The 18,970-nt window shown below is 35.4% G+C and overlaps 1 protein-coding gene across 4 annotated transcripts in view; it reads left to right on the plus strand.

Annotated features, from left to right (window-relative positions):
• The window catches only part of LOC149840945 (U1 snRNP-associated protein usp106-like), a 70,104-nt gene that overhangs the window by 12,244 nt on the left and 38,890 nt on the right, over nt 1-18,970 (plus strand). For all 4 annotated transcript variants that reach the window (XR_016431414.1, XM_090003492.1, XM_090003494.1 and 1 more), the window contains 4 exons: nt 435-603; nt 683-746; nt 2,672-2,751; nt 2,844-2,997. Coding sequence is in view for 3 of the 4 variants with exons in the window: in XM_090003492.1 (XP_089859618.1) it covers nt 435-603; nt 683-746; nt 2,672-2,751; nt 2,844-2,997 (467 nt within the window). In the remaining variant the exon portion in view is untranslated. The remainder of the gene's footprint in view (nt 1-434; nt 604-682; nt 747-2,671; nt 2,752-2,843; nt 2,998-18,970) is intronic.

Genomic DNA, 18,970 nt, shown 5'->3' on the forward strand with positions numbered 1-18,970 from the left:
ACCTAAAGTTATAAAATATTATGTACAGTTATTGATAAGACTGTCACCATGCCATGTTTATTTAATGCACATGATGGTGCCCTTATCAGAATCTTTTTCCCTAATTACCCTTTCCAATGCAAAAAAAGAAAAAAAATCCTTCCAGTTATATAAATGTCCTTAAAATCGTTACACCATGAAATCCACTTCTTTTTTTCAGTTATGTTGTTTCTACTAGCTTTCACTCTAGATTGCATTGGAAGTTAGAACCATTGGTTAAAAGATGCTTCATCTGGACTCTTTCAAGCTGTATGCTCGTTTTCAACCAGAGTTTTGGTCAATTATGTATGATGCATTGCACTGCATACAGGGAGTAATATTCACTTCATTGGTTTTGCATATGAGACCATTTCAGGCTTTTGCAAGAAAAGAAAAATCCTTAACTCTCTTTCCAGGTACGAAGAGGCTAGGAAAAAGGGTATTCATAATTATGAAAGAGATCTAGAAGATGTCATTGAGAGGCTTATCATTGAGTGTGATAGAAAAATTTCGAGGGCACTTAAGCGTCTTGAGGATGATGATGCAAAGGCTGCAATAGCAATATCTGTGTCTGAGGTCACCCAGGTAAAGGCTAGTGTGCTTTTAGCATATGATTGATTGTTTCTTGCTGCTGAAAAACTAAACTTCCTCTCCAAAATTGTAGACACCTGAGCTGCTCGAGCTTTCAAAGCAAATTAAGGAAAAGCTGAAAGAGACTGATGCTTTTGGTAATTATTTACTTCATGAATATGATTATCTTTTACTTGTCTATGGTTTTGAGAAAAATGTTCTGGTGTTAGTGGCACTCAGAAGCTCTTTTTCTTATCCTTGCTTGGTTGAGCTGAAGATGGACTTCTGGGTTTTTTTTTCCTTATTTCTACAGCCAACTCAATCTGCATGCATGCATATATGCGTTTCTTTTTTAGTTTTCTGGTTTGTTTGGCTCACTTCGTTGGATGCTCTTATAAAAATATAACTGTAGTCACAGGTAGCCTCCACTGTTTTTGAAAATACAATATATACCTACAGATTACTGCTTGCTAGCTACAACACATGACATGGATGCATTAAGGGACAAAACATGAGCACACTTGGTACGGCACATAAGTTTTTGTAAAACTAGGACACAAAGATATGGCTGCACATTATATATAATTATTATATAAAATGTGTTTATGATTATGGTCATGCAAAATTATTAATTTCAGGCAATATAGCTTGAATATCCTCTTAAGAGAAAATTCTTGAACAACAATTCTAGCTCATTGTTATTAAAAACATTCTGCGTTGTATGTTAAAATGTAATGTAACCAATGACAAATTTTGGAAGGAAAAGTACACAAGTAAATACAAATAGACGATGAAACTAATAAAAAGAAATAGATAAGTTGGAGACAAGGTGTTGACCATGTCGGACACATGCTTGACTGTGTTTGCGTGAACGCGTTGTGTGTGTGTGTGTGTACTTATCTGAGGAATATCAATACAGTACAAACCTCAAACCCGTTTTGGTGTATTAGGTGCCTGTGTATCATACATACACCTTGATACTGGGCATATCTTATGATATGCAATTGGTGCAACATAAGTTGCACCAATTTTGATTTTTATTTTCTGAAGCATATAAGGCCCCTTAGAGCTGGTTCATACCATAGTCACTGATGTCACTGATATTTTGAAAATATTGCGATATTATTAGTATTTGAAGGTCAGCTGATATTTTCTTGAAAGATTTTCAAAATATCACCAGAATTGAAAATATCATGATATTTTCTTGAGATGTTCAAAAACTTCTTTATATGTTTAAGTATCTTTTTTTTGTTTTTTTTATATTTTAAAAACTTTTCTAATTGTTTCTCTATGTTTTTGCAAGAAAAATGCTATAAAACTTATTCTTTCTTCTCTTTTTTATTATTCATTATATATGTATTTAAAAAATTAAAAATTTCTGATATTTTACTGTTTTTTTTTGAGAAAAACAACTTTTTCAAAAAAAAACTCCCAAGAAAAACCTTGCTGAGAATGATACTGGTGGTGACTATGGTTCATACCCGACAAAGAAGAAGATGATGATGATTGACATCATCTACTTTGTTTTTATTTATATTTTAAAAACAATTGGTTATGTGGAACTTTAAATATTGAAAAATACTTTGTGATTTTGTTTTTGTTTGTGTAAACATGCACTATTATGAATCTTGTGACTTGCTAGCTTAATTTCATTGTTTTTTATGCAATGCTGTTTCATAATTTGCATTTTTACGATATGATACAACATGATGTGCATCATATTTTGGGCCTGGCTGGTAGGGGCATTGATACACTTTTTACAACCTTGTGTATCTATGCATCTGTGCAAGTATGCAGGTGTCTATGTATATATTGGCTCTGTTGATTGTAGATCTATTGATTTGATGGTTATGTTGATGTGTGTCAAATTTTTAGGTGCACAAGCTTCTTCAGAGAAGCTTGGTCTGTACCCAGTAAAGCTTTGTTTGGTGATGCAGTTATTCTTGTGCTCATTAAACTTGAAGCTGAAGTTCATAGATGGCTTTATGTACTCTTTGTTATTGAATCTGTGACTTCCATCGTCTGGCAAATATCGAAGGTTTTATGTGTTATTAGTATTGTAAACTTTTTGCTCTCCTTGTAGATCTGGAAGGGAAGTCTGACAGTAAGATTAGAGCTTTGGAAGTAGTGGAAGAGCTGAGATCCAAAAGAGCTGACAAACAGGTGCATATCTGCTGTTTTGTTATAATCTTGGACATTTAAATGGATCATGGGTGCATATTTTTAAATATGAAATTTGCTTTTTGGTACTGCAGGCCATGCTTCTATTGGATGCCTTTAATAAAGACAGAGCCTCCCTACCACAGCCTCTCGCAAATCCTCCAGCTCTGGCCCCCTTACCAGTAGCACCCCCAGATGCTCGCACTCAAGAAATGATAAATGAGAAACTGAAGAAAGCAGAGGATCTTGGTGAGTGCATGATACGTTGCATACTGAATACTCAATTTGGTTTTGGTGCTGGCAAAGGTGTTTAGGGTCAGTTTGGGCTTGGTAATGGCTGTCACGAAATAGCATGGATCCCGATACACTCCAAAATGAGCTGCAAGAGTTGAAACATAATGCATTTGGACAAGACCATAAGAACAAAGTGATGCGTTTTGAATGTGAATGAATATGTTCATTAATAAAGAACACTAATAAAATACAAAAAGAAATTACATAAAGTCCTCCGTACATAACTCTCAAAACACAAAAAATAGCTAACGCTACCCATCTCTTTCAATGTAAGAAGCACACATCCACACCCTTTTATAGAGAAAAGAACAGGAAGAAGTAGAGGAGGAGAGGAGCAATAACCAAAGGGAGGAACCTCTCAACGGCTAGAATTCTAGCCATTGGGACCAAGTCAATATATATTACAATATATATAAATAAATACATATATATATATATAATATAAATATATACATATAGTATGTATATATGTGAACATATACGTATATACTATACTATATACATAAATATGTATATGTACAAATAACAATATACATATATATACGTATGTATGCATGTGTGTGTATATATACAAAAAGGATACATTAATCTTAACACCCTCCCTGAAACTTACAGTGACTCACTGTAAGTTTGCAAATACAATAAAAAACCTAGGACATAAAACATTATTACATTCTTCCATAATACAAATTCTTGAAGGGGCTTCTAGATCTTCTTTGATATGCTCTTTAGGTCTCTAGAATCATCAACAACTCCAATACTTTGAGAACCTGTAAATAGAGCAAAATAGCAATCCAACTAGAAACAACTATACTTATACTTATATATATATATAAACTATTTGATAAGACACTTTAATATTTTTCAAAGCCAAGATCATTTAAAGTAAGAATTAATCTTGAAAAAATGATTAAATTTCAAATACGATAATTATTGAGAGTTTCTTTTCAATAGGTAATTTAAAAAAATCATAGTTCTAATTCATAATTGCATATTATCAAAAGAGAGATGCATGCATAAAATATCTCAAGGATAAGTTCATAAATCATTAATTACTTAAAACATTCAAGAAAACATGCATCTATCATGAAGAATTCATTAATGCATAAAGGATATAAGACATGGATTTTCAAACAATACCGTGAAGAAATAGCTCACAAATGAGCATAAATTACAAATCATTTTTACACGGCGGAAGATAAGGAATGATTTCAATCATTCAATAAAGCTTTAAAAAATGCACATAGTTCAATTACATTTTAGAAGCAATATTAAGTCACGTATCGACCAATTTTAAGGGATAAAAATGAAAATCTTTCAAGATCACATACTTAGGAAACCAACTAATGAAACCAACAATATCTCAAAGAAATGTCACAAAGGCTATTATGAGAATCAATACAATAGTAGCTATGTCACATGGGTGCGGGTGCGGGTGCGGGGATTCAGCACTTCCAAAAAACCCGGGTTCGGGGGTGCGGCAGGGGCAAAAATGTAAAAAAAAAATTTATATATATATATATATATATATAATTTTGAAGTTTTAACAATTTAACATTTAACAATAAACATTGTCATAAACTCATAATATGATTCATCATGCATGCAGTATATCAACCTAAATATCAAATTATCAATCAAATAAGTAAAGCCATTACATAAATCGACCTAAATATCAATCAAATAATTATTGCATAAAAGAACTAAATTACATACCAAAGTATATCCTGATGAAGTAATGGATGCTAATAATTTTCTTCTTCATCATCAAATGCATCATTAGAAGGAATACTGGGCTCAGCTAAATCCATGTTTGTTACATTGAATTCATGTTCTCCTTCGAAGTCACACTCTTCTGGGTTTACATCCCAAAATTTGGATGTTCCTTGTCTGCATTATACACCCAATTTGAAAATGATAAATACAATACAAGTATATTTAAATGAAAACTAAGAAATAATCAAATAACTAAGAGAGCAAATTAGTACCTGTATTCATCATTGCTTCGCGAAAGTAATCGAAGATTTGAATGAACATATACTAAATCCTCTGCACGCTTGCTGGTGAGTTTATTTCTCTTCATGTTGTGGATTTGAGAATATGTGCTCCAATGTCTTTCACAACAAGATGAACTAGCAGGCTGCGATAGCAATCTTAATGCAAGACGTTGCAAAAGAGGTGTTTCTGATCCAAATGTTGACCACCATGTGATAGAATCTATATTATCTTCTTCTCTCGCGAATAATGCCGGTGCATATAATCTCGAAGATGAAAATTTTCCAAACTCTTGTGTGACTTGATGTAGAAGATATGCTTCTGGAAAAAGTCTTGTCATACACATATTTCTATGTCTTGATAGTTCTGGGTCTAAATTTGGAGGGACACGACCAATACCACCAGCCCGCCACTTATTTGCATAATATTTTGGATTAAGAGAATGTGCCATGCAATGTAAAGGAGTGTTGCTTTTATCCCATCTTCTGACTAAAATTGAATGAATATGATTAAAAAAATCTGAATCATCCAATGCAGGATTTTTTTCTTCATGCATGAAAACTATAGCTTTTATTTTTTCAATCATATTATCCCACATTTCATAAACTCTGTGAAGCATGGGCTCATCCTTATCAACTTCTCTTAACATTTCCCAAATAGGTTGCGTAAATTGAATGAAGTATACCACTCTGTCCCAAAACTCATCATCAAGAATGCATTTCTTAATTTCTTGAGCCTTCATATCATCATCAACACGATAGAATGTCCAATTTTCATCAGTCACCATGTTAATCAAAGCATTCTTCACTCTTTTAATCCTCTTCATCATCACAATGATGGACGCAAAACGTGTTTCAGCGACCTTCAACAATTTCAAATCAGAATGCCTATTAAATATAGCATTAGCACGATGGTGGTTAACAACAAAATTCCTAATGCTTTTGACATTTCTTTCTAAATCTTCAATCCATGAACATAAAATATATGCTTGTGAATTTTCTTCTTCTTTGGGTTGCATATGCTCTTTAGGGCTAACTTTAAGCTGTGTGCTACACAGGGAGTCCAAAAAATATGAGGGTACTCACTCTCCAAACTCAACGCTGCACTTTTACAAACCGGAGCGTTGTCTGTAATGATTTGTACCACTTTCTGATCACCCACTTCTTTTATCACTTCTATAAACAATCCATTCAAATACTCTGCATTTTTATATTCCCAGATGCATCAACTGCTTTCAAGAATATTGGGCCACTAAGCGAACAAGCAATGGAATTGATTAATGGACGCCTTTGAATATCTGTCCATCCATCAGACACAATGGAAACTCCATTTTGCTCCCATGAATATTTTTTAATTTCTAGCAACCTCTCCACGTTTGCCCTCTCTTCTGCAAGAAGTGTGGTTCGTATTTTTTCTGAACTTGGAGGCACATAACCACTCAAATTACAATTTGCCAAGGATGTTACTAAATCCTTCCAATAAGGATTTCTAGCCGCATTAAATGGGAGTGAACCAGAATAAAAATACCTCCCAACTTTTCTATCCAATTCTTTTCTTCCATATGTATTGAATGCTGCTTGTATCGTTCCTCTACCTCCTAGATTGACTTTTATTTTTTTTTCAGCATCTTCTTGGTGGCTTGCAAATGGCACACTGAGTGCAGAAGAATCGACCATTGCCTTTCTCTTCTCATATTCTTCTTGTATTTTCTTGTATTGCCTTTGCATTGCCTCGTCAACTTTTCTGCAAGCTGAAATGCCATGTCCTGGTATCTTCAACAAATGAGCCTTCACTCTTGTGTAAGACCCAACAAAATCTTTTTCGCAGAGCTTGCATCAAAATCTTTTGTTTCCACCACCTCCTTCTCCAGTTTTTGCAAGTTTATCTACATGTATCCATAGTGACCCCACATCATCAATCCCACTGCAACTATCAGCAAAACTAGCAGCAAAACTCACATGTTGGGATGAGGATGACGCAAGTCCTTTCCCTTTATCCGTCATTTTTATCTTGAAAACACAAAAAAAATACATTACAATTTTCAAATCAATTCGAAAATACAGGGAGAAGGGGGGGCTCAGTCCGTCCCCTGCCAACCCAACAAGAGAGCGAGAGCGAGGGGGGCTCGGCCCCTCCCCTGTCGACCCAAAAAAACAAAACAGATGGGGGAGGGGCCCCCTGTCGACCCAAAGAAAAAAAAACAGATGGGGCTCGTCCCCTCCCCTGTCGACTCAAAAAAAAAAAAAACAGATGGGGGAGGGGCTCGGCCCCTCCCCTGTCGACCCAAATAAAAAAACAAACAGATGGGGGAGGGGCTCAGCCCCTCCCTTGTCGACCCAAAGAAAAAAACAGATGGGGGAGGGGCTCGGCCCCTCCTCTGTCGACCCAAAGAAAAAAACATATGGGGGAGGGGCTCGACCCTCCCCTGTCGACCCAAAAAAAAAAAAACAGATGGGGGAGGGGCTCGGCCCCTCCCCTGTCGACCCAAAGAAAAAAACATATGGGGGAGGGGCTCGGCCCCTCCCCTGTCGACCCAAAAAAAAAACAGATGGGGGAGGGGCTCGGCCCCTCCCCTGTCGACCCAAAGAAAAAAACATATGGGGAGGGGCTCGGCCCCTCCCCTGTCGACCCAAAAAAAAAACAGATGGCGGAGGGAATCGGCCCCTCCCCTGTCGACCCCCCCCCCCCCCCAAAAAAAAACAGATGGGGGAGGGGCTCGGCCCCTCCCCTGTCGACCCAAAGAAAAAAAAAGATGGGGGAGGGGCCGAGCCCCTCCCCTGTCGACCCAAAAAAGAAAAACATAAAAGGGAGGGGCTCGGCCCCTCCCCTGTCGACCCAATCGACCCAAAAAAAAGAGGTAGATGGGGGAGGGGCTCGGCCCCTCCTGTGCCGAAAAACGAGGGAGCAGGGGAGGCTCAGCCCCTCCCCTGCCGACCCAACAAGAGACCGAGAGAGGGGGGGGGGGTGCTCGGCCCCTCCCCAGCCGACCCAAGAAAGTGAGAGACATACCTGCGAGCCGAGAGGAGGAGTCTGGGAGGCGGAGCTGGGGGCGGCGACGCTGGGGCGGCGGAGCTGGGGGCGGCGATGGGAGAGCTCGAGCTCAGGGGGAGAGAGAGGAGAGATTAGGGCAATTTTTTTTTTTGCCCTAATCATCCTCCTTTTCATCGGGGAAAATTTTTTTTTTTGCCCAAAAATGTGGACAAAAATGACCCTGGGTGCGTTGACCGCACCCAGGGTCGTGTTGACCGCACCCGGTGCCGCATCCGCACGTGATCCCGCGTCGCGTCGCGTCGACGCGGGTGCGGCATCTGTTTTGCCGAGTCCCTGTGACATAGAATAGTAGTCACTTATGGACCAAGGGAATACCCACAAACAACTCATAAGGTAAAAAAAATATATTCTTCATTAACAAATGTTTAGAAAGCATTGCAAAACATGCAAGACAATCAATCACAGAACAAATCATGCATCTAAAGCATATATAATGCAAAAATGCATGAAAATATTTCAATAACCATTTCTGGTATAACAGCAAATGAGTTTAAAAAAAATTACGAAAATTTTTCGTGATATTTGCAAATCTTAACATTAGTTTGACCACCACATGCAATCACCTCACTAGTCTTCCAATATTTAAAAACCAAGTGTATCAACGATCATAACAAGAGCATAATCACGATGCCACTAATGGGCTCAAGACACACACAAATGTGTAAATAAAACATCTCTTGTCTACATATAATGACACTCAAAATAAGTATATCAGCGATTATATCAAGAGTATAACCAGAATGCCACTAATGGGTTCAAAACACACACGCAGGTGTGAATAAACATCTCTTGTCGATATATAATGACACTTAGATAAGAGACATAAAAATGAGAAGATACTTGAGGTAAGAAAGCTTGTAATGAAAACACACTAATGTCACTAATAAGAATATCAATTTTAATAATCCTTCAAAACACCATGGTTTCAAAAATAGGTAGGCATCATAGATAAACATAATTATAAACATTTATAATAATAACAGTAGCAAAAAACAAATGAGTTATACAATACACTCACTGATCTAGATATCAAACAACCGTCAGTCAGAGCCAAACCATAAGTTGACAATCTAAACTGACATAAAAAGAGGTGCACACAACTCACCCCAACAAATATCTTTGATTCAAGAATATCAAGGCCAAGAGAAATGATGTATCATATAAAATTTTGTGATTGACAAAATCAATGCCATAAGAAGACAATAAATACTCACAGAAATCAATTTCCAAATAGGTGAGTTTATATCAAATAACCGATTTGAAAAAACAAAGTTTCAAATCCAATCCAATAAAGGTAGATGATGTAATGAAAAGAGGCGGAAGCACCAATAGAGCAAAAAGTCACTCTTTAAGAGTGACTACTAGAGCCAAGAACACAAACACCAAATGTGCACACACAAAACTCTCAAATATAGAAAATGACTTAAAGTCATAAGTTGGATTTATTGAAGAAAGGAAGAGAAGGGTGTAAAAACCCATGCTTACAAGAGGGGAACACCTCCTCTATTTATAGAGGAGGAGGACACTAAGAAGGGACCACAAGGGGCCTCCCTTGTAGTCGTTGGGAGCCCCCAACGGTCAGAAATCTGACCGTTGGGGCCCCAACGACTACAAGAGTGGGGCCCCTTGTGGTTCAAACAAAAAACAAAAAAGAAAAAAGAAAAAGGGAAAAAGGAAAAAGAAAAAAGAAAAAGTAAAAAAATAAAAAGTACATTTTACAGTTTTATAAGAATACCCCTATCGGGTATTTCACTAAAAAGAATATGTATATATATACATATATGTATATATATATACTTATATATACTTATATATACTTATATATATATATATATATATATATATATATATATATATTTTAACACGCCCCCTCAGACTTTACGGGGAGAAGACTGAAAGTTTGCTAAGGAGGAACATAAATCGTGGAGTTGGGAGCGCTTTGGTGAAGAAGTCAGCTAGTTGATACTCTGAAGTAACATATGGTAATGAGATAGTCCCTCTGAGGTATTCGTCTTGAACATAATGGCAATCCATTTCGATATGCTTTGTCCGCTCATGAAAGGTGTGATTGCTGGCAATGTATATCGCACTTTTGTTATCACAGCAGAGCTTGGTAGGAGTGGAAATGAGGACGCCCATGTCAGCAATGAGACTTCTGAGCCATACGATTTCCATAGTTGTCATCGCCATAGCCCGATATTCAGCTTCAGTAGATGATAAGGAGACCTTCTGTTGCTTCTTGCATCTCCACGAGATGAGAGATTCACCTAGAAAAATACAAAGACCCGTAATTGAGATACGATCATTGGGATTTCCTCCCCAGTCAGCATCAGTAAAAACAATCAATTCAAGAGATGAGGAAGAGGATAAGAAGAGTCCCTTGGAGATGGTATTTTTGATATATCACACAATTCTCATTACGGCCGCCATATGAACGGTAGGTGCGTGCTTAAACTGGCTCGCTGCATGAACCGCATGAGCTATGTCAGGACGGGTGATGGATAGATAGGTGAGGGATCCAATTAATTGACGGTAGGGAGTTGGATCTTCAAGAAGAACACTATCTTCAAGTCTTAGTTTCGCATTGATAACTTCGGGAGTCTCAACTTTCTTTTCATCAGATATTCCTGATTTGGTACAAATTTCAGCAGCTAACTTCATTTGAGATAAGATGTATCCTCGTTCGGAATAAGCCACTTCAATTCCTAAAAAATATCTCAAATAACCAAGGTCAGACATATCAAAAGTATCTTTTAGCATAGACTTAACATCATTTACTCCATTTTTGTCATTCCCAGTGATGATCATATCATCAACATACAGCAGAAGCATAATAATGGAGTCACCTGCCCTTTTAACAAAAAGAGAAGTGTCAGTATAGCAAGAAGAAAAACCTAAATTGATTAATACATTACTAAACCTGTCATACCAAGCTTTAGGAGCTTGCTTAAGTCCATATAAAGCCTTTTTTAATTTTAAAATTTTTCCATTTAAATTCATACCTGGAGGTGGTTCCATATAAACTTTTTCATTTAAATTGCCATTCAAGAAGGCATTTTTAACATCAAGTTGAAAGATAGGCCATTTTTTAACAGAAGCTATAGCAATAAGGGCTCGAACACTAGTCATTCGAGCAACTGGGGCAAAAGTTTCATCATAGTCTACCCCATACTCTTGGGCATATCCTTTGGCTACCAACCTAGCCTTATATCTTTCTAATGAACCATCACTCTTAGTTTTTACTTTAAACACCCATCTACATCCAATGGGTTTCTTGCCATTGGGAGGATCAATGATTTCCCAAGTTTGCGCCCTTTTAAGGGCATTAAGTTCAAGTTCCATAGCTTCATTCCAATGAGCATATTGTTTAGCATCATTGTAATGAGATGGTTCGTGAAAGGAGTGAAGAGCAAGAAGACATGCTCGATAATTAGGAGAGAAAGAGTCATAAGAAACAAATCTATTTGGTATCTTGGGAATGCGATTTGATCTTCTTTGAGAGGTTTCTTCTATCGACTCACTTTGAGAAAATCTTTCAAGAGCACACAGAGGATTTCTTTCATTCCTTCTAGAGTAGACTTGTATTTGTCTAGAAGCATTTTCTTCTAAGTTTTGATCATTATTTGGATGTTCAACAAGATCTTCATTAAGAGATTCACTAGGATCAACATGATCATCTATGATGTTTTCTTGAGGTAACAAGTCAAATAAAAAGGAATAGTCAATATTTTCATTTGGTTGATGTGAAAAACCATTTTCTTCTTCGAGGAATGTGACATCTTTTGAGATATAAAGTTTATTCTTAAGAATGTCAAAACATCGATATCCTTTTTGTTTTTCTCCATATCCCAAGAAAATACATTCAATAGCCCTAGGAGAAAGTTTATCATTTTTGCGAGTTAAAACAAAGCATTTACATCAAAAAATTCTTAATCTTTTATAGTCGGGAGACATATTGTAAAGTTTTTCAAATGGAGAAAGATTTTTCAAAGAGGATGAAGGGATTCTATTGATGAGATATGTTGAGGTTAGAACCGCTTCGGCCCAAAAGGATTTTGGGATATTTTTTGAAATCAATAATGTTCTTGTAGTTTCTATTATGTGCCTATGCTTTCTTTCCGCAAGACCATTTTGTTGCGGAGTGTTGGGACAAGAACGTTGATGACAAATTCCATTTTCTTTTAAGTAACTTTGAAAATCATTAGACATATATTCACCTCCCGAATCGAACCTAAGAATAGATAGATTTCCCAAAAATTGATTTTTAACCATTGCATGAAATTCTTTAAAGAAGGAGAAGACTTCAGATTTGCGACTTAGGAAGTATATCCACGTAAATCTAGTGAAGTCATCAATAAAGACCACATAATACGAAAAACCTCCTTTAGACAAAATTGAGGAGGGTCCCCACACATCGGAATGAACAAGTTCAAATGGCCGAGTGGTAAAGTAACTCCTTTGAGGAAACAGAATAGCTTTAGATTTCCCAAAAATGCAATCTTTACAAGTCATGTGATTGTTTTTACAAGTATTGTTCAAAAAAGGGAAAAGAGACATTTTTACAAAATTTGGATGACCAAGTCTCTCATGCCAAATTCCAATACTTTTGTCTTTAACAAGATTGCAAGATGACTTAGATGGAAGCGTCAAAAAATCCATAAAATAGAGATCACCCCTTTTATGGCCTTGCCCAATCAGCTTCCCTGACTGGAGATCCTGCACGGTGCAATCTTTAGGTGAGAAAGAGACTTGACATCCATGGTCGGTGATTTGAGAAACGGAAAAGAGATTTAAAATAATTTTTGGGACGACTCTTACTCTAGGAACAAAAAAGTTTTGAGATTTTTTGAAGTCAAGTGTTCCAATACTTTCAATTTTCAATGACGTTCCATCGGCCGTTGAAACATAGGAGGACATGGGTTCGGAAAAAACATTTGAAAGAGAGGTTTTATGAGATGCCATATGAAAAGAAGCACCAGAGTCTAGTATCCACATACCTGGAGGTGATGAAGAGTAGGCGATGGCGGCTCCGGATGTTGAAGGAGAAGACTTGAGAAGGTGTTGGAGAACTTCGGAGATATGATTAAGAGTTTCTTTGATATCTCCTTCTTTGGTACTTTCTTCCTTCTTTGGAGAACTTTCTCCAACCGCGGCAACCTTTCCTTTAAGCTTTGGACAAACCGGTCTAATGTGCCCCGATTCATTACAATAGTGGCATATAATTCCCTTTCTAGGCCCATTACTATTTTTGTTAAAGTGGGGAGGTCTATATGCTTTAACATTCGATCCGGGCCTATTAACGGCCAAAACTTCATCACTCCTAATGCTCAAGCCAAGTCGAGTTTCTTCTTGACATATCTCGGCAAGGGCATCTTCAATAGGTAGGACTTTGCTTCTATGGAGAAGAGATGCCCTTACTTGTTCAAATTCCGGGCGAAGTCCATGAAGGAATTGAAAAAAGTGCTCCTTTTCAATTTGTTCCCTTCTTAGTTCAATATCTTGTGGAGCAACCCATTTGGGTTCAAGAAGGGCAAGCTCATCCCAAAGAGGGGTTAGAGAGCTAAAATAGTCCCGGACACTCATATCCATTTGTTTGGTGAAACGAATTTTTTCTTGACAAAAAAATTGCCGAGCAAGATCCTTTTGGGTATATATACCCTTAAGGAAAAACCAAGCCTCATTGGCCCTTCTAAATTTGGCAATATTGGCACAATTTTTAAGGTCTACATTGTTCATAAACCATGCCAAAATTTTGGCATGGTTACTTTCCCAATCCTCAATTTTGGATTGATGTTCATTAATGGCTTTTATGCGCTCATCGCCATCTAAAGCCTTTTCAACTTCATTTTCAATTTTGGTAAGAACAAGAGAGGGTTCAGGAGTGGTTCTCATAACAAAGCCCCAAAGTTTCTTACCTCTTAGATGATTTTCCATAGCGGAGGCCCACATGAGATAGTTGGACCCATTTAGCTTGAAAGAAAGCTCCACTTTAGAGTCACGTTCCATCGGCACCAAATATTCTTCCTTTCTTCAAAACTTTGAGAGACACACGTTCCAAGATGACAAAGGAAAAGCTCAATCACCAACCGAGCTCTGATACCATGTAATGAAAAGAGGCGGAAGCACCAACAGAGCAAAAAGTCACTCTTTAAGAGTGACTACTAGAGCCAAGAACACAAACACCAAATGTGCACACACAAAACTCTCAAATATAGAAAATGACTTAAAGTCATAAGTTGGATTTATTGAAGAAAGGAAGAGAAGGGTGTAAAAACCCATGCTTACAAGAGGGGAACACCTCCTCTATTTATAGAGGAGGAGGACACTAAGAAGGGACCACAAGGGGGCTCCCTTGTAGTCGTTGGGAGCCCCCAACGGTCAGAAATCTGACCGTTGGGGCCCCAACGACCAGAAATCTGACCGTTGGGGCCCCAACGTCTACAAGAGTGGGGCCCCTTGTGGTTCAAACAAAAAACAAAAAAGGAAAAAGAAAAAGGGAAAAAGGAAAAAGAAAAAAGAAAAAGTAAAAAAATAAAAAGTACATTTTGCAGTTTTACAAGAATACCCCTATCGGGTATTTCACTAAAAAGAATATGTATATATATACATATATGTATATATATACTTATATATATACGAATGTATATATATATATAAGTATATGTATATATATATATTTTAACAGATGAAACCCTTAGCATGAATATGGTGCAATTAGTGTTATAAAAAACGCGCCTTGAGCCGCAAAAGGCGCGGCCCTCTGTGCCTCTAGGCGCAAGCCTGAGGCGCAAAATTTTTTTTTGCAAGACTTCTGAGACATGATCAACAAGATTTTTGTAGGTTAATCTCATATATTTTCCAGTTGTTTCAGTTATGTAATCAATTTCTTTGTATATTACTATATTTTAACTTTTGTTGGTTAATCTCATATATTTTCCAGTTATGTAATCAGTTTTTAGTTACTTTTATATGTTAATATCATATTTTTTAGAATAATCTCATATATTTTAACTTTTGTAGGTTAATCTCATATATTTTTCATTTATTTCAGTTATGTAATCTGTTTCTTAGTATATTTTAACTTTTGTTGGTTAATCTCATATATTTTCCGGTTATGTAATCAGGTTTTTTAGTTACTTTTATATGTTAATCTCATATTTTTTAGAATAATCTCATATATTTTAACTTTTGTTGGCTAATCTCATATATTTTCCAGTTATGTAATCGGTTTCTTAGTATATTTTATCTTTTGTTGGTTAATCTCATATATTTTCCAGTTATGTAATCATTTTTAGTTACTTTTATATGTTAATCTCATATTTTTTAGAATAATCTCATATATTTTAACTTTTGTAGGTTAATCTCATATATTTTCCAGTTGTTTCAGTTATGTAAACAATTTCTTAGTATATTTTAACTTTTTTTGGTTAATCTCATATATTTTTCAGTTATATAATCAGTTTTTAGTTACCTTTATATGTTAATCTCATATTTTTAGTACTTATTTGAGATTTTCTATTTCTTTTGTATTTTTAGATTTAAAGTTTTCAAAAAAAATATTTGAGGCTTACGCTTTACGCCTCGCCTCGGTTTTTGGTGGAGCGCCTCGCTATGCCTTAACGCTTTTCACAACACTGGGTGCAATCATATGTACAACAATATATCAATTGATGCAATTATATGCAAGACATGATGTCTCATGACCATTTTTTACAAATTTGAATAAGCAATCAATCAACAAGGATTATGCCTAAATTAAGCAATCAATGTAGAGAAGATGAAATTTTTGGAGTACCTTTCATAAATCCACCGATCAAAGAACACATGTTCCAAAGCACAAAGATCCAATAAAAAAATAATAAAGAGACAAGAATAATAGTTTTAAGAAGCTAAATCTTAATCATAAGTCTACTATGAGACAAATGAAGGCACACATTTAGAGATTCATAAAGATCTCTAATCATGAACTCACATATGTCATGCAAGAAATTTCATCATAATGCAACAAGTATAAAATCTCTAAGAATCATGATATATAAAATATCAATGCATAAAAAAGAAACCACTAAGAGTTGCAAGAGGGCACAAGTACCAAATCAATAAATCACCAATGGGCAAAAAAAAACCCACATAAAGCCACTAAAGACTCAACGGCCAGAATTTTTCAAAAACAAGTTTTAACAATGCTCAAGAAGAATCCTAAACACAAGAATCCTCTAAGAGAAAGATACAATACATAATAGAGAAACACATTTAATATTATTAAAATATGCATTTGATTTCATGATGACAAGCCATGCTTATTTCAATAATAATCATAAAGACTACTTGAGGCATATACCAAGAATCCCTTAATTCAACTCAAGTCATTAATTTGGAAATAATCCTAAGTTATATAGAGCGATATCATTCAAACATACATGAAGTAACACATTCACTCATATAGGATTGATTCAAGTTATGCATAAGAAGAAACATATGATACGTGATATAAGTATTTACCTAGAGATGATCACAAAGTCCACTAAGGATACATGAAAACCACTAAGAGTATATACCAAAGAGGGCACAATAAATTAATAATTTATAATTAACAAGTATGCAATGAATCAAGAGCCTTTAATCAAGAACAAAAGTGTCCAGGAAAGATTTAAATGAACAAACATAAGTGTTGAGGAACACACCAACAAAGCCCACAAAAGGGCATACACAAGTAAGCTCAATTACAAAAATATCTTATTCATTCATCAAAGTGAAAGAACATAAAAAACATGCAATCATAGTTTTTAGAATCCCTAAGAAATCACATATTTACTTAGTACATATTTTTTAACATGCTTTGATAATTAAAAAAGGTACTAGTATACCCAAAATATACTTCAAATTAACATGCTCACACAAGAGCCAACAAAACAATAACATATTTAAAAAGAGATTTGAAAAGAAGCTTTAATTTCAATTAATTTGAAAAACACATCCAATTTTTCAACATAAAATACCAAAAACCAATTTTTGGAATTTTACCATAGACACTTCACCAAATAAGAAACACATACTGGAATGTGAGATCATGGAGTCCAAGCCATACATAAAATAAAAATGTTCTTTAGAAGAACAAACACGAACAAGATACCAAGACCAAGATTCTAAGCTCTGATACTATGTCACGAAATTGCATGGATCCCGATGCACTCCAAAATTAGCTCCAAGAGTTGAAACATAATGCATTTGGACAAGACCATAAGAACAAAGGTGAAGCATTTTGAATGTGAATGAATATCTGAAATTCCACTAGGGGGGGGGTGAATAGTGAAATATGATAATGATCGATAAAATAAAATAATTAAGCAATAAGGCACAACACATAAAACACAAAAGTTATACTGGTTCGGTCAATATCCAGACCTACATCCAGTCCCCAAGCAAACCACTTGAGATTCCACTATAACATCCGAGTTACCGGATAAATAGTACAACACCCTCTTCTCAAGAGGTCTTCTTCTCTCAACAGAGAAGGGGCATACCCTCTTCCCAAGAGGTCTTCTTCTTTAAACAAAGAAGGAATACAGTGAATAACAGAGTTACAATACTTCCTATAGAACCTTCAGAATGATATGAATGCACGAATGAAGGATTCTAAGAATGTTCTGTTTGTCACTCAGAGGATACTCTTTGTCAAAGAGCTGGACTTGACTTTTTCTCTTTTCTTCCTTTTTCTTTTTCTCTTTCTTTTTCAAGGCTCTCTTTTCAAATCACGAATAGAAATATTTCTCTTTGTAAGCTCACACGTCTATTTCATTCCCCTGTCTGAATAGTTTGTTTGTGTGTTTATATAGCTTATAAAAAGTAGTCGTTACATTTTGGAATTGTAACTTTTTGAAATGTGAAATGTTATGTCATTTCAAAAATATCTTTTAGAGAAGATCGAGAATGCCTTTTTCCATAAGAGTAAAATAGAGGGTACACTAGTCGTTGTATTGTTTTAGGTAATACATATTTTATGTAAAAAGTCTATTTCTTACAATAGTACATTGAACGTTGGGTTGTAGTTTTGTCTTTATTCTAATTAATGATTTGTGGTACATTAGTACTTCTTTGCTTTAAATGAGTGTAAGTACTATGAGTGTTTTGCGATATTTATTTGTACATAGTCATGTCAAGTGTTTTATTTATGTTGTGTTTTTCAAAGTCTCCAGAGAGAATAAGGACCAAAAGAAGGTCGACATTCTTTGAGAAGGATATTAACAAGGATTTGTTACAGAAGGCATTTAATGCTTTGTAGAGAGAATGATGACTTCAAGTAAGTCGACATTCTATGGTTATGAAAAAAGGTAACTAGAGTCCTTTTTTAAAACATATTTTATTTGTTTTTCTTATGTGTAGCCGTTTTATGTTTTTGTCTTCTTCTTGTATTAAGAAACATTTCATTAAAGAAGATAACTAAAGTCTTTTCAAAAACATATTTTATTTGTTTTTCTTATGTAGTCGATTTTATGTTTTTGTCTTCTTCTTATAAAAAATATTTCTTTAAAGAGGGAAACTAGAGTCTTTTCAAAAACATATTTTATTTGTTTTCTCCATGTAGTCGATGTTATGTTTTTGTCTTTTTCCTACATTCCTTTTTTCATGTTGTCTTGTATATAGTGTAAGGTACAATGACAAAATGTCTTTTTCATAAAAGATTGTAAGAAGGTACAATTATTATATGACAAAATATCTTTTTCATAAAAGGTTGTAAGAAGGTACACTTATTGGTTTTCAAAAAGGAGTTTTTTGAAACTATCGTATACTTTTATGATATAGTGTTTATGAATGAGTATGTAATATGCAATATGCAAGTTCCTGAAGGTTCTGTTACATATGACTCTAAAGAAGAAAAAAA

This window comes from Nuphar pumila, chromosome 4 (assembly GCF_984573655.1).
Source record: "Nuphar pumila chromosome 4, dmNupPumi1.hap1.1, whole genome shotgun sequence".
NCBI lineage: Eukaryota > Viridiplantae > Streptophyta > Magnoliopsida > Nymphaeales > Nymphaeaceae > Nuphar > Nuphar pumila.